This window comes from Cicer arietinum, chromosome 6 (assembly GCF_000331145.2).
Source record: "Cicer arietinum cultivar CDC Frontier isolate Library 1 chromosome 6, Cicar.CDCFrontier_v2.0, whole genome shotgun sequence".
Lineage (NCBI taxonomy): Eukaryota > Viridiplantae > Streptophyta > Magnoliopsida > Fabales > Fabaceae > Cicer > Cicer arietinum.
In genome coordinates this window covers 44,590,016-44,606,976 of record NC_021165.2, presented here as the reverse complement: position 1 = coordinate 44,606,976, position 16,961 = coordinate 44,590,016, and the positions used below count along the sequence as shown (strand labels likewise).

At 32.6% G+C, this 16,961-nt stretch overlaps 1 protein-coding gene across 4 annotated transcripts; it reads left to right on the top strand.

Moving 5' to 3' along the window:
- Positions 1 to 8,222: 8,222 nt before the first annotated feature.
- LOC101491550 (SUN domain-containing protein 3-like) lies at positions 8,223 to 15,710 on the top strand. 4 transcript variants are annotated; one of them, XM_004515975.4, is made up of 5 exons: positions 8,223 to 8,381; positions 8,524 to 8,724; positions 10,582 to 11,903; positions 12,010 to 12,095; positions 15,443 to 15,710. In XM_004515975.4, exons 2-5 carry the CDS (start codon positions 8,574 to 8,576, stop codon positions 15,690 to 15,692), a joined length of 1,809 nt encoding a protein of 602 aa, XP_004516032.1. In that variant the 5' UTR covers positions 8,223 to 8,381; positions 8,524 to 8,573; the 3' UTR covers positions 15,693 to 15,710. The 4 variants fall into 4 exon arrangements, with proteins under 4 accessions (XP_004516032.1, XP_027186807.1, XP_004516034.1 ...); XM_027331006.2 differs by having other exon boundaries at positions 10,534 to 11,903; XM_004515977.4 differs by having other exon boundaries at positions 8,228 to 8,381; positions 8,580 to 8,724; positions 10,562 to 11,903.
- The last annotated feature ends 1,251 nt before the right edge of the window (positions 15,711 to 16,961 follow it).

The following is a 16,961-nucleotide window of genomic DNA, read 5'->3' as shown; positions in this document are numbered from 1 at the left end:
TTTTGAAAACCGTGCAGACCCGTGATAGGTGGCACCTCGATAAACGGTACGGGCCCGTGATAGCCAGTACGTTTATGATTTTCGCTTTTTGTAAATCGTGCAGACCCGTAATAGGTGGCACCTCGGTAAACGATACGGGCCCGTGATAGGCAGTACGTTTATGGTTTACGCTTTTTAGTAAATCATGCAGACCCGTGATAGGTGGCACCTTGGTAATCGGTACTTTGGCCTGCGATAGGCGGCACGATTATGATTTACGGCCCTTCGAGGAGGGTTTTGGTTTGGAATTCCGAGTCCATGCATTTTGGCATATACGCATTGCATTAGGGTGCTTGGCACGCGAGTCGTGGTTGATTTGAGTTTTATGTTTAAGTGATTTGAATTTGAGTCGTTGTGGTAATTGCGTTGAAAATGCTAAGTGTTATGTGTTGATTGTTGTGTGTAAGTATGATGGTTATCGAGATCCCAATTGCCGTGGTAATTGCGTTGAAAATGCTAAGTGTTATGTGTTGATTGTTGTGTGTAAGTATGATGGTTATCGAGATCCCAATTGCCGTGGTAATCGTGTAGGAATTGCTAAGTGTTAGGTTGTGAACTTGATTAGGAATGACTTGAGTTAATGCATGAAATTTTGGAAAAACGATCAGGGAAATCGATTTCCCAATCGATTGGATGAGTTGCAGGAAGTTCACCATTTTGACCTAATCGATTTGCCAATCGATTGTATAAATATATCTTTCAAAATCTTTTAAGAAATCGATTTGGAAATCGATTGGCAGAGAGGCAGGAACTCAGCAAAACTGCCGAAATCGATTTGGAAATCGATTTGGCAACACAGGGACTCATCAGAACTGACAAAATCGACTTAGAAATCGATTTGGTCATGCAAAAACTCAGCAGAACTGACCAAATCGATTTGGCAATCGATTGGCTCAGCAAAAGTCCTCATTTTGAGTTAGATAATCGATTGCTCAATTGATTTATCAATGCTTTGGTCAGTTATGTATTACTTGATGGTTGGAGAACTTCATTTTGAGTTCATTGTTAATTGGCAAGCATTATATGAACTTTTAGCATATGGAAAATCCTGTTAAGGTGCATGCTTAGTTGAAAAGTTGTTTTGAGCATTTAAAAACTTAATTGCTATGTGTTAACTGTTATTTTCTGGTTGGTGACCCTTTACAATTATTGTGGAAATCTGGGCTTTGCCCTCAGATGAGAGTCAGGACGGTCTTACCGGTTCGTACCCTACGGACGGGAATGGAGATGGGAACGTTTGACTGCAGTCACGTTAGGAGGATCTCACGGGGCGCGTGGAGATACTCAGGGTGTATAGCTTTTTGGTAGGATGATCAGATTAGGATGATGTATAGGGACTAGGTGTCCTTCTGTTTGGATTGGAGTATTTTTAGTTTGGGAAAACTGTATTTATACTATCATTGTCAGTTCGACTTCTTATGTGAATGGGTTCCATGTACCATTTATGGTTATGTAAATGTTTTGGATTTATAATTGGAGAAACCTTTCCGCTGCTTGTAAATTATAATGACTCAATTATTTATCCAAAGGCATTTCTTTATCTATTTCTCTGTTTTAGTTTAATTACTTTTGAAAAAAAAAATATACCCTCGCTTTGAAAAACGGGGTGTTACACTCGGAGGGTTGGTAAGCATAATCCAAGTTTAGATTACGCATATGAAATGGTGGATCGTATGCCATTGCAAATACACGGCGATCAGGCTCTATATAGTCGCCATCGTCATCGTCCTCCTCCTCCTCATCATCATCAAAGTATATTTCTTCTTCACTCTCCTCACTTATTTCTTCTTGGTCAAAATCTTCCACATCATCTAGTGGAATATACAGTTCAAGTTGAGATGGTTCAGGTTCAGATGTTTCGATCTGGTCAAAGTTTGGTTCGAGTTGGTATGGTTTTGTTTGATATGGTTCAGGTTGGTAAGATTTATAATTTTGAAAAGAATAGTGTTTTATGTTTGAAAATTGTATTTAGGGTGAGGTGTGATTGAGGATGATAGTTGGCCAACATCTGATAATGGATGACCATCCTCAAACGCAACATATAACTCGATAGAACCGAGTTGTGGCCACTGTTTATGAACATCAAACATGAGTTCAATATCTTTGTTGACTTCAACATTTAACAATTCATAATGAACTAGACTTTGGCCAAAGGAGACAAGGTGTTGAAAAATTATATTTGACACCCTCTTATTATTTTCTAACTTCAACTTTGCTTCAATTTTTTTCTTCAAGTAAGGTTGCATCCAAAATGAACTCGAATACCTTTTTTTTTCGCACTTTTGAAATATTTACCAATATCTTGTCTTTCACATATTTCGCCATTGTAATAAATCAGGAAACTATATTTTTTGGTGCCATTGATATGATATAAGAAATTCAAATTGATATGATATAAGAAATTCAAATTGATATGATATAAGAAATTCAGATGAAATGTAGTGAAAATGATAGAACATACGAGTTCCTTTAGCAAATCGCCTTTCCAATAGGCGATTTCTTTTTACAGCTTTGGCAAGTCGTCATTCCAAAAGGAGACCTTGAATGATGTTATGGAAAATCGCCTTTCCAATAGGCAATTTGGCAATGGAATCAGAATATATTCCTACACATGAAATCTAAAGATTCTCTACGAAAATGAGAACAACAAGTGGAATGAATGAGATAATCATATTCTTCATGGTCAACCTCTAAATGTTGAATTTAAACCAAGTTATGAGTACATGGTTTGGTTTTGTCAAAATTTTAAATGATTTATTTCTGTAGAAAACCAATTGGTTGATCCTCGTGTCAATTCACCCCAACTTCCACCACAATCTACCCAACATTTTTTCCAGGAATCAATGCCCAATACAACACAACAAAATCAATATTATATACCAACACCTCCTAACACTCAACCGTCTCCTCATACTTTTACCCACACACCACATCAATTTACCGGTTCACGCTAGGGGAATAATTTAATTTCGACAGCCAACAACCACATTAAGAAGACAATCATCGACTATTCTTTGCATCAAGTGAAAAGGAATTATTGTATAACACACTCATAATACACCTGAGTTCGCTACCTAGTTACTTAATAATATGTGTCAACAAAGCTTTCAAATTCCAAGAATGCATATGCTCCGTTGAATCAAATATCCAACTGGACTCAAGGTGGAAGTAGTTCTTCTACAACACTTCCTCCTAGACATCCTCAACAGCAAGACGACGATCAAGAAGAAGAACAACAACAACAAACTCATGATGTACTAAGGCATCGTCAAAATCTCGTACGTGTGAGAAAACCTCGACAATGTGGTACTAGAGGCCACATTTGACAATAATTTTATCGTAATTTTTGTAAAATTTGTGATTTTGTTTTTTATGAGTGAATTATATTTATATATATTAAAAAAAATTGAAAAAGTGTCAAGAAAATGTGGGTTATGTCGGTTAACTGGTTATACTCAAAACATTGTCCAAATGTTACCGACAATTCTAGTTAATCTATGTAATTTAAAATTTATGTTTATGTATTTTTATGAATTATATTAACTTATATATATATATATATATATATATATATATATATATATATATTGTTTTAAAAAATTAATTTTTTTTTAAAAGTTGCTTAAGGAATGCGACTTGTTAGGAAAGAAAAAAAAGAATATTTTGATGTATAGTTTTAGAAAGGGAGTAGTTTAATAAATTTTATTCAAATATCAATTATTGGAAAAAAAAAAATCCGCCCAATGGTCATGATGAAGTGCACTAATTTTCATTTCGGATTTGTGGGTAGAAACAACAACAAAGTGGTCCATGAATGGGCCACTATTGCTATTACTAGGTCCAATTGTATTTGGTTTAATACCCTCTCTGATTAGTGAGATTTATATTTTATATCCCACATTTTAACTCCTACTATTATTTTACTATTTTTTTAAGGCTTAATTGCACTTTTGGTCCCCTATTATAGGTGAAAATTGAAAGTAGTCCCTCTATTTTGTTTGTCCTCAGTTTTAGCCCCCTAAACAGAATTTGAGTCCAAATTTGTCATTTTTTTAAATGACGTGTCAATAAAAGGTGACGTGACAAACGCTTATGTGGAATAAACTCATTATTATATTATTTCTGATTAAAAAATATAATTTATATTTTTAAAAACCATTTTTATAATTGTGACAATATTTTTAAAAATACAATTTAATTATTAAAATTAAGTTAAAAGAAAAAACACCTAAAATCATGAACCCTAAACAAATCAAAATCAAAAACATTCATTAACTCATTGATGAATATTTTGTGTAGAGAGAAGGTGGAGATAATAGTTAGAAGGAGGTTTTAGAGAGAAGTTAGAAGTGAAAAAATGAAAGAGGAGTGGAGTAATATATATAGGATTGGATTGGTCTTTTGTGGCGGCCAAAGCAGCCACAAAAAGCAACGGCTATGTGACATTTGTGGCGGCCAAAACGGTCACAAACGCATGCATTTGTGGCGGCCTGCACGGCCACAACACGTAACGGTCATTTGGGCATTTGTGGCGGCCTTTGCCGCCACAAAATGTAACACATATGCATATGTGACTTTGTGACGGCCTGGGCGGCCAGAAAATCAGTTACGCATTTAATCCTTTGTGGCGGCTTTTGCAGCCACAAAAGGTAACGGTCATAGGCTTTTGTGGCGGCCTATACAGCCACAAATTGCCATGCCATTTGTGACGGATCTGCCCCTCACAAAATTTACTTTTTGTGGCTGTAAAAGCCCTCACAAAATTCTTAAAAATTTAACTGGATTTTGTGGCTGCCTAAGCCCTCACAAAATCACAACGTTGTGATTTTGTGAGGGCTTAGGCAGCCACAAAATCCAATTAAATGTTTAAAATTTTGTGAGGGCTTTTTCAGCCACAAATAAAGACCAATTTCAATTTTAGTATTTGTGAGGGCTTTTTCGGTCACTAATTTGTGAGGGTTTTATTCGGCCACAAAATATTTATAAAGTTGGCCACAAAATAGTGTTTTTCTTGTAGTGAGTGGTTAGTTATAATTTTTAAGTGGGAGGTAATGCCACATATTATTTATATTATTTATGTTTCTCGTCAACATCTTTCATAATAATAAGTATATATTTTATTATTTAATAATTATTATTTTAATTATATAATTAAGCTAGTTTCATTAATAAATAAATAAATAAATAAATAAATATTTTCCATTTTTATTTTCAAAAAAATCTCTTTATTGAGAAATAGGTGCCATGGATACCAACTTCTAATCTTCATATAAAAAAAAAAATAATAAATAAATAAAACAGTTGTTGTATTTTGGTGTTAAACAAAAAAATTAGTGGTATTTTGATACTTAAGGAGGAGATATCATTAGTCGTTTAATGGGTAGAGTCGGAAATGGAGACTATGGCGGTGGACTTTGAGATGCCAAATATGGAGGTATCAAATGCGATTCTTTTTTCCCATCCTCATCTAGTTTTAATTTTTTTATCTAATGTTTGCTGGTTGTGTTATTAAAATGACTTTGAAACTTCCTTACTCTTCTATGTGTTTTTACAATGTTTCTTTTTTTTTTTTTTTTTTTAATTTTAGAAACAAACAAGATAAAACTTTTCTGTATATATTCTAATTTGTTTGGAGAAAAATAAAACTTCCTCCTTTCTTCCTTCCTTTTGATTGATTCTTTGTCTCAATTATAGACTAATATGATGAATTAATATTTGTTTCCATGAGCTAAATTGATTTATGATTTTTCTATTGTTTTGCAGCAAACCTTGGATAATTAGAAGGAAAAAAAAGTGGTACACTTAGTGGGTTATGAGTGAAGATTTTAGCATTCTCAATGAAAGGAGTAAAAAAAAAACTTGAAAACAAGGAGAAGTGGACTGAAGAGAAAAAGAAAGAGGCGCTAGACAAGAGAGCACATTCATTTATTTATTTTTATTTGTGTACTACGATTTTTTATTTTATTTTATAATAATAATAATAGCAAAATATTTTTTAAACGTATTATTATTTACTTTTTGAAATTATTTTTAATTGATCAAACGAAATTGGAATATTACATAAAATAAACACAAAAATCATACAATAACCTATTTGACATTTTGAAAAACTTCCTTATAAACTATATTTGATGTAGTGTTTGAATCATAATCATTTTTGTGATGATAAGCCGAGTTGCGTAGGATGATCCATTGACTTGATCTATATTCCTCAACAACATGACTAGTACCCCCACTTTTAACCTTAAGTTAAGATTTCTAAAGTTCACATAATTACAATAATCTTAGTACATAGGAGTTGTCTTTATAATTACTCAACCATTTTTATAATTAGTAAAATCATAAATTTTAACATAATAAAACTGCTATTCAGATATAACTAATAAAACTGCTATTCAGATATAACTGATAAAACTGCTAATTAAAGATCAACTACATAATACGAGGAACACCCATGGTCACATACATTTCATTGTATACATACATGAATGCTCACTCATCTCTTCCTCTATATATACCATTTATTCTTTGCTCTACATACCACTTTTCTTCTCTTATATTTTGTTTCTCTTTACATATACTCACTTCCTCACACTTATTGCTATCCTTGTTTCGTAGTAATCATCAAACCTTTCTCATATCCATCTATATACCACAAGCCTCTTTCTACATTACCTATATATATATCTTGCTTAATTTCCTTTTACACTACAAATAATTAATCTTTTGCTTGGTTTCACTCTGCTTCCTATTCTTCTACTCTCCAATTGGTAGCCAAATACTATTTCCTTTTTTTAATTCATATGTAATCGACACACCACCATTCAATTATGCTAATTTGTGTTGTTAATTTATCAATATATGAATATAATGTTTTTATTTGATAATTCTGATGATATGATTTTTTAATATGTTAGAATCACTAATTAATTTCCTAATTGGTGTCCAATAATTTATTTATTTATTTTTTTTTTGGTACATAAACTTCTTTTTCATTTTAAGCTTAGATAATTTATATTATGTTTAATTATTAAAAATAAAGATAATATTCTAATTAAGAGATACGTAGTATAATCGGCTGTATTAAATTGTTAATTAACTATATATTAATTTGTCTAAATTATTATTGATCACTCTTGTATCCTATTCACACTTCTCTACCTTTTAGGCAACTCTTACTCTTGAGTAAAAAAATTTGGACCTTTTTAAGTATGAAATTTTATGACCCTCTAACATGTAAACTGAACCAATAATTAGTGGGCTTGTTAAATTGACAGCTCTAATAACACATGTATCTCAAACACTTCAATTTTTATCATATTTATGGTTTTATAACATTGGTAATTATTATATCATTTTAACTATCAATCTGAATGTTATGACTTCGTTTGGAGATTTTTTTTAATATTAATGATTTTAAATTATACTATTCTCGATCAATGTAATTGTTGACAATTTAAATAAATAATTATATTTTTAATAGAATAAATAAATAAATAAATAAATGAATGAAGTACAAGTAACTCAAAACTTGAGAACTGTTATCCAATCAATTTCATTAAAAAACTTGCAAATGAAATTTTATTTAATATGTCATATTTGTTTTTCAGTCCATTTGTTTAATCATTTTTTATAATGATTTATAGTATTTTATTATTTATATATATATATATATTTAAATTTTAAATAGAATAAAAAAAGATAGTTTAAATAATTTATCTTAAAATATTATTTAAATTATTTCATCTATTTACTACAATATTCTTTGATAATAATATTTCAAAAAATAATTAAAATAAAAAATTATTTTGAGAATCTGTTTATAAAATATATTTAAAAAAAATACTTTTTAAAAATAAATTAATTTTTATCATATTAAAATCTGTAATAATAAATATCTAAGTTATTGAATGTCAAAATTACTTTTTTTAATCAATAATAAATAAGTCTAAAATAATTTATCCTATTTTTTAATAAATTCTTGTAAAATTTATTTTTAAAAATATAAAATCTAAATCATTTTTAAATTTTTTTAAGAAACAATATTTTTTTGAGTATTTAAATTTTCATTATTTTATTGATTTTCGACTTTTGGGCTTTGATTAGTGTGATCTAAACTAGATTTGAAAATAAAATAACTAATTCTGACAACAAGACACTTACTTAGGCCGGTGTCCCATAAGCAGTCATCGTCACGCGCTAGGTTACGAGACTTGAGTTTCTGTATTATTATATTTGTATAATTTTTTTTTCTGAATTTTCATTCTGAACTTGCATTCCTTCAAATGGAATAAAGAACATACACTCAGATCTAATTCGTCAACGCCAGTTCAAAATTCCAGGTAACAACAATTTACAATTTCTTATTAATACACATTAATTAATCAGTTAACACAATTTCCATCATCCTTTTTATTTTCTATTTTACATTTGAGATCTATAAACAAGATAAAAAAACCGTGTGATTTTGTGTGTGATTTGCAGGCAGGGTAATTAATGGAATTTGTGTGTTACTGAATTTGGATTTATGTGCAATGCAGAGATCACGTAAAGCTCTTCTGGAAAGAAGAGCTTCTTCAATAAAAACTTCTTCCTCTGTAAATAACAATCATTTTTATGAAGTTTCTTTGGTTTTTGTTTTGTGGGGTTTACTCTTCCTCTTCAGCTTATGGATCAGTTACACAGGTAAAAAACTCTATCCTTTCTTTTTTGTTTTCTTTCCATATATGGATAGTATTTGTTAGATGCATTTGGTTTGTTTTTGGTTCCCCTTTTAGAGGAGACAAAATCAAATATTGGAGGTATAAAGTTGATTTTGATATGTTTGGGTGATATTGAGTAAAATCATTTTTGCCTCCCAAATTGATTCTAATTTGAAGCTAATATTTGTAGCTTTTGATTTTTACACCGAAATCTATGTTCAACTCACTTTTACCTGAAAATATTCAAACATAAATCACATTACATTCAACTCACTTTTAACCAAAATCAATTTTACGGAATCAATTAATTCAAAATCACTTTTAACCAAAATCAATTTTACGGAATCAATTAATTCAAAATCTATTTTAGTTACCGCAAATCCAAAATTGATTCCAGATATATAAAATTGACTTTGACATGTTTGATTCATGTTCATTGAAATTGATTTTGCATCTAGAATTGATTCTAACTTGAAATTAGGTTTTGTAGCTTTAGATTGCAGAGGAGAGGTTATTTTTACGATCAAATTTATTGTTCGTCTTCATGTTTAGTGTCTGTTTGTCTTCATGTTGGACCGATGTTAAATCAAAAGCTACATTTTGTAGCTTCAATAATTCCATGGTAAAACCGTCTTAGGATACCAAAATTTAACTCATCTGTAGCTCTAAACAAGCCGCTTGATGTGGGAACTTCTTATGATGGAGATTTGGACTGCGATTTGCCATACTTTATGGGACTAGTCTTTTGTTTCTCTCAAATGATATTAACTTGTATATCATTCATTGTAATGTATGATGTATCTATTGTACATATATTTTGTTATTGATAACTTAAGTGGTTTTGATGAATTTGGATGGATAATTTATAATGAACTAGTAAAGATCTCGTACAAGATTGCATTGCATGGGTGTGGGAAAATGAAGGATAGGAAATTGAAGTGCGAAATTTCACACATGTCATTTGGGGAAGACTTTTCTTAAAATAAATAAATAGACTTGTGTTGAAAATAAATAGACTTATGATCTTTGTATTTATTGCATATCATATCATACCATGTAAATATAAATGGTATCTCCTATATTTATTTTTGTATTTATTGTCTTGAGCCTATATAAAACCGACTCTGTTGTGTAGTTCAGACACACGGTTTCACCATATATCTCTCATTTTCTCTCATTCAACAACTTGCATATGAGCCCGAGCCTTAGCACAACGGTAAGAGTGTTGTCTTCTGACCTTGAGGTCACAAGTTGAAATTCTAGAAACAGCCTCTCTTCTTGCGGAGCGGAGGTAAGGTTGTATACATCTACCCTCTCTTCTCGATACCATATCTGGTGGGAGCTCCATGCACCGTGCCTCCCTTTTTAGATAGACTCTATATGATATTTGATAGGATGTTACCCAAGCCCAACCCAAGTGAGGGTGATGTGCTGGTGGGTGTGAACCACGCTAAGCCTAAAGTTTGGAGAGTGTATGAAAGGAAGAAGTAGAAAGAGAAGGAGTGGAAGGAGTAGTGGCCACGTGGAAAGCAATTAGTATTTTCTTCTGATAATAGGGGATCATGGGCAGTGGGGGAAAATCATGCAATCATCAGTTTTTATTACCTTAGCGGTTAGACAGTGAGAGAATAGTTTTTCTCTCCACTGAGGAGCTTTTGCTCTGTTTTTCTCATTGTAATCAGTCTCATATTTCCATTTTAATTAAATACTATTCCATTCACTATTAATATATCTACTCTGCTCTATCAATCTTGCTCTTGTAAAATGAAAATATATTTTTACTTCGTTGCAGATGCAGATCTCATAATCTTATTTGTCAGTTTATTATCTTTGTATGTAGATGGATCTGAAGAGATTTCAGTAGGATTATCAAAATGGAATGAAGTTAACCAGGGATTTTGTAAAATCTCTGATCCTGCTAAATATTTTATTAAAGAAACTGATGCTTGCGTCCCGTCCGAGGCTTTATTATACTCTAAAGGTGGAGGTTATGAGGCTAATGGTTTTGTTGGTGAGTCACTCACTAGTAGAGAAAGTGATGATTATGCAGTACCTGGTGATTGCAATAAAGAAAATACTGATTCTTCCAATAGAGAAGAGCATTTAGTTGAGAGTTGTGAATCTGCCAACAAACTTGAGAATGATACTCAAAAATCTGATCGCTTACCTTGGACTGTGCCTCTTGGTCTTGATGAATTCAAGAGCACGGCAATCAGTTCTAAAGTTAAGTCTGGCACTGGTCAATCTGGAAGCGTAATACATAGATTGGAGCCTGGTGGTGCTGAATACAATTATGCTTCGGCATCAAAGGGAGCCAAAGTTTTAGGTTCTAATAAAGAAGCCAAAGGGGCCTCTAATATCTTAAGCAGGGACAAAGACAAGTATCTTCGAAATCCTTGTTCTGTGGAGGAGAAATTTGTCATTATAGAACTTTCCGAAGAAACCTTAGTTGATACTATAGAAATCGCTAATTTTGAGCACCACTCTTCCAATTTGAAAGACTTTGAAATCCATGGAAGTCTGAGCTTTCCAACAGATGTTTGGGTTTTCCTTGGGAATTTTACTGCCTCAAATGTGAGGCATGCTCAAAGGTTTGTTCTTAAAGAACCAAAATGGGTGAGATACCTAAAGTTGAATCTTCAAAGCCACTATGGTTCAGAATTTTATTGCACTCTAAGTGTTGTTGAACTTTATGGTGTGGATGCCGTTGAGAGAATGCTGGAGGATTTGATAAATACTCAGGACAATCTATTTACATCTGGAGAAGTTAATGATGATAAGAAGACAGTATTTCCCCATCCTGATCCGGCTGAGAGTGAACATGTTCATCAAAATACTGTTGGGGGAGTCAATTCGGACCCTTCTTCCGAAATCACTTCTGCCAATCATGAGACGGTAAAAAGTAATAGTGTTCCTGATCCAATTGAAGAAATCCGTCAACAAGTTGGCAGGATGCCTGGGGATACTGTTCTGAAGATTCTAATGCAGAAAGTTCGTTCTCTAGACTTAAATTTATTTGTTTTGGAGCGGTATTTGGAAGACTTAAACTCTAGATATGTCAATATTTTCAAAGAGTACAGCAAAGACATAGGAGAAAAAGATATACTTCTACAGAAGATCAAAGAAGACATTAAGAATCTCATTGACCAGCAGGATGTTATAGTATGTTAATTCTATCACGGATATTGTTGACAATATTTGTTCGTATTTAATAAAATTCATTACTATCCTATCTATTCATTTTGGAAATGATTTGTTGCTTATGCAGGCAAAAGATGCTAGCGATCTCAATTCTTGGAAGTCTCAAGCTTCATTGCAGTTAGATCATCTACTCTGGGACAATGCTGTTTTGAGGTGGGAATTTTCGATACAAGTTTTGCATTTTTTCTCACCATATGAACTCAGGAACTAATTTCGATTTAATAATTAGTGTAAAATGCAAAGACCTTTAAAATAGTTGAGTAATATCTGTGTATCTCCCTGTCTTGGTGTTTCTTTCACGGTTCTATGGCCAGACCAGTGTCGGTGGTGGGGGCAGATTTTTTGTGGGGAGTGGAAGGCGGGGTAGGCGAAAACCCATCCCATCTCATTGCCATACCTAGACCTAGACCAGACCGGTCAGTCTGTCAAAAAACTAGTGAACTACTGACAAAAGCTAAGAATCAGAATAAACCAGCCAGATCTGCCACAAATGAACTTTTATTGAAAACATGGAAGCCTATTCACACCCTGTCATTATCATTAACTTTACAATTAAGTAATGAAGGAAGTTTTCAAACTGGGCATCTCTTGGGTTTGATGCCGAGCCTCAGCTACTAAACCAGATTTTCAATTTTAAGGATGGGAAAGAATTATTTAGAAACTGATGCATCGATTTTATAAGTTATAGAAACTAAAATTTAAGAAGTTTATGTAACTTTTAAGTGCTAAAATAATCTGAGTAGAATTACAACTTTCAATTTTGTGATTCACAGACAATGTAGGATTTTTAAATTTTATGACTGCTTATCCCTTCAGTGTACTTATGTTTAGATGTTAAAATCATTGATTATTATTACATGTTACATACATGTACCCAAATTCTTTTGGCAGAAAAATCAAGACTATTGTATTGCTGCTCCTTCCATACTCAGAAATGCAAACTAAAGTTTTTCTGCCGGATAAGGGTTTGAATATTATTGATAATAGCTTTATGCTAACTTGATTACAAAAAACTCAATACTAATCTCTATTTATAGAGTAATATAGACTGAATCCTAAATCAGGAACAAATTATATTAATAATGAGAGATATTATAAGATATCTCTATGATTATAAATTGATCATAGGAAATAACTCAAGATACTTTAATATAATATAAAAGATATTATAAGATATAGGAAATAACTCAAAATACTCTAATATAATATAAAATATATTATAAGATATTTTCTAATATTCTAACACTCCCCCTCAAGTTAAAGCTTACTAAACTTTAGCTTGGTACAAGAACATAATGTTTTGCTCTTTAAAATAATAAAAAAGGATGGAAAAGCAAATCAGGGATGCAGGTGAAGTCGGTGAGAATTGCTATAAATATAGCCTAGCCAGATAGCTGGAATGATTATCAGCATGAGAGAAATTCATGACAAGCAATTGAATAAAGCAAGGTCTGTTCTTTTAAAAAAACTGCATTTGGAAGCTCAAACTAATAATATCAGAGATTCAAAATATTTAAACTGGAATATTCTTCAAGGAGAGAGCGACATGCTTCAGGGAGAGAAAGGTAAGACCAGTACATCAGGGACAAAGATGGGGACAGTGCATCGGGGACAAATTGCCAAGATAAAGTGAGTCATGAAAATAAAAGACACTGTCAGAATAACCATCAACGGAAGAAGAAGTCATCACTAATATGATTCATCTATGGGAAAATGGCACCACTAGAATGATCGTCGGTGGGAATAGAAACCACTGTTATAATCTATTAGTAAGAACTAAATTGCATGACAAACACAGAAGAAGAAGCAGCGCGACTCTAATAAAATGAAACCATGATCTATCAATGAAGTAAGAAAATGCGTCCAAAACAGGAGAGATAACGACTGTTTGAATAATAACACATATTTTCGTTGATCAAAATTAGAAAGTAAGGGCAGATATGGAAACAGGAAGAAAAATCCAATCTAGACGACTAAAACATTGTGCCGGAAGGCGGACAGACGCACCTAAGCTCGAAGTTGTTGACGGCGGCGCGTGGAATGAACACGGAGGATCTTGAAGGCACATGAGCGCGCGTGGAGCAACTTTTGGCATAAAAAATCTGGGTTGTGTAGATTGGGAGATTTCGCACACAATGGAAGTGGTTGTGTCGGAGAACTTTTCCAGCAGCGTTTGCAGATGAAAGGCAGCAGTAGACGGCAGATCTTGAAGGTAGTAGGTGTAACCGTAGCCCGAAACTAGAATATGAGGGCAAATTCGAAACAGCGAGGTTGAGGCGCAATTGACCGACCAAGCAACAACTGAGAGGCGCCACAACGTGCCATCACACGTTGTGGAGACGACGACGTGTGAGAGCGCATGTGACTGCTTTTGGCGACACACTTTTGAGCATGACCTAATCTGGAGATGACGAAGCTGTTCGCCGGAAATAGTGGCAGTAGTGAACTGAACGGAAAACGAGTGAAACGTGTCGGAATGTTGGAAAAGAGAAACTATGATTATATTCCGTAACTGTTGGGAATTTGGCAGCGGAATATAGGCGGTATTGTTCAAGGAGGATCAAAATAGGCTCTAGATACCATGTTGAAGTTGTGGGATTTTAGAGAAAAGGAGGAGAGAAAATAATAAGGGTTTGAATATTATTGATAATAGTTTTATGCTAACTTGATTACAAAAGACTCATTACTAATCTCTATTTATAGAGAAACATAGACTGAATCCTAAATTAGGAACAAATCATAATAATAATGAAAGATATTCTAAGATATCTCTATGATTATAAATTGATCATAGGAAATAACTCAAGATACTCTAATATAATATAAAAGATATTATAAGTATAGGAAATAACTCAAGATACTCTAATATAATATAAAATATACTATAAGATATTTTCTAATATTCTAACACCACCTTATCACTCAGAGTCCTTTACTCCCCCATCTTAGCCACCAAACCAACTTTATATCTCCCATGGAAAACCAAATTGATTTTACTCTGCCAAGGGAAGCATTCCCCCTCCAACAGGAAAACGATTTGTACAAAACAAACACCACTAACTCTTCTGACTGAGTACTACACTGACATATATCTAATTACAATTGATATGTTACAATAAACAACTTCAGCTAAACTGTCTTCAGTCATATAACTAAGTGACTACTTTACTACTTTACTACTTTACTGCCCTTGATCTCCTTTCCTTCTAGAATACACTTCCGGATTTGGAACTTCTAGGTTCGTAAGGTCACAAGATTCATCAGATTACAGCACCTATGTAGATCTCAAAGAATGTATTCTGTACGATAATAGACTGAGGAAACTTACTGTTTCCAGTCTTTTCCCTGTGCTTTAGTGGTTGCTATGTTTTTAAATGAATGCCTTTTTTATCACCAGAGTTTGTTAAGAAATAGAAATTAAGCTTTTTTTTCTTCCTTAATGGATGATGCTAGCAATTATTTAGTTATTTGGAATCTCAAATTATTTCTTAATAATTCAGGTCTGAGGTTGAAAAGGTCAGGGAGAAGCAGGTCTCTTTGGAAAACAAGGGTGTAATTGTGTTTTTATTATGTTGTATTTTTTCATCAATTGCTGTGTTATGGCTATCTTTGGAAATAGCTAAGAATGTCTGTAGAGCACTAATAAGTGTTGATAGAACAGTTTACTCCAGGAATTTTTGTGTGTGTAGCTCTTCCTGGTTTCTACTATTATTGAGTTGTATCATTATTATTTTCATATTAAGTTTATGATAGCCCATTTTTGAGATATGTTGTTATCTTGTGCGAGATTCTTAGTGATGAAGTTGCTTATTTTTATATTTATTTAGAAAGTTCCTCCAAAGTTAAGTTAGACTTTATGTAGAGTGCGTGTAATGACTAAGGTAGCTTTAGTAATTCAGGTAATTTAATTTTTAAATATTCATGTGAAAGTTTCCTGTAACACCTTAGAAATAGTCACACCTTAGAAATAGTCCTTGTTTAAGTTAAATTTCGTTATGCATATGCTTTGTGCTAAAAAGTTGTTCCTCCGGCTGTCACAAGGTTTATGTTATCATAATTGAAATATTTTTATTTAATGCCTACGAAAAAAAAATTATTTACAGCTGTTTCTTGCATTGGAAACAGTCAAGCAATTGAACCACTTTTGAATTTTAAAAATAACTTGAAATTTGAAGAAACTTTTTATTTAAGATCTTGGGTTTAATAAGATTTGTAGTATGTCTCAGAAATAGTTTGAGTGAAGAATATTATCTGTATTTTTTTTTTTCTGTAATTAAAAGTATTTTCGGACAGGGGGATTTAAATAGTTTTTAGATGAGAAATGTGTCATGTGATGAGAAATTTAGAAGTAAATTTGAGTGCGTAATTTTTGTAGTTAGAACTTTTTGTGAGATTAATTTAGGATTAACAGAGTAGATTAATTTAGGATTAACAGAGTAGATTAATTAAAGGACGGAGAGAAAAAAACATTTCCACATTCCCTTTATATAGCACACGGCTACAACTCCCTCCTACTATCTCCTTCATTTTTTTAAAATACAATCCTCTTCTCCATCTTCTTTAAAAAACTATAAAATCCTAACTTTTCCTTCAATGATTGAACTCCAACAAAGCTTCAAACTCTAAAAGCTTCAACTACAAAAGTTTTCTACTAAAAATAGGAGAATCCATTGAGCTAAGAAACTTAAGGTGAGAAAGTCATTTTCTCTCATCTCTCTAACCGTGGGTGTGTTTAAAGAGTAGAAGTGTGATTTTTTTTTTTAGTGTTTTGGTTTGAGCTCTCTTGTTTGTGGTTGTTGTTGCTTCTATTAATGAAAAAGAAAACCTTTATCTCCTCTTCTTCTATCAAATCCTCGAGCGCGAGGGGGAGGGATGCTTTTTGTGATTTTGCTTGTAAGAATGAAATTAGTATTGTGTGTTACTTAAATGAAAAGAAAAGAAACCTCCAAATTTTTTTGGTTGTGGCCGAACTCTAAGAACCAAAAAGGAGAAAAATGAATTTTTTTGTTTTGTTTGAGT

Excerpts from the sequence above, each read along its gene's own strand:
- LOC101491550 (XM_027331006.2), top strand. The coding sequence starts at position 8,574 with ATGCAGAGATCACGTAAAGCTCTTCTGGAAAGAAGAGCTTCTTCAATA. Across the intron at positions 11,904-12,009 it reads TTGACCAGCAGGATGTTATA|GCAAAAGATGCTAGCGATCT; the intron begins GTATGTTAATTC and ends TTGCTTATGCAG. Across the intron at positions 12,096-15,442 it reads TGGGACAATGCTGTTTTGAG|GTCTGAGGTTGAAAAGGTCA; the intron begins GTGGGAATTTTC and ends TTAATAATTCAG.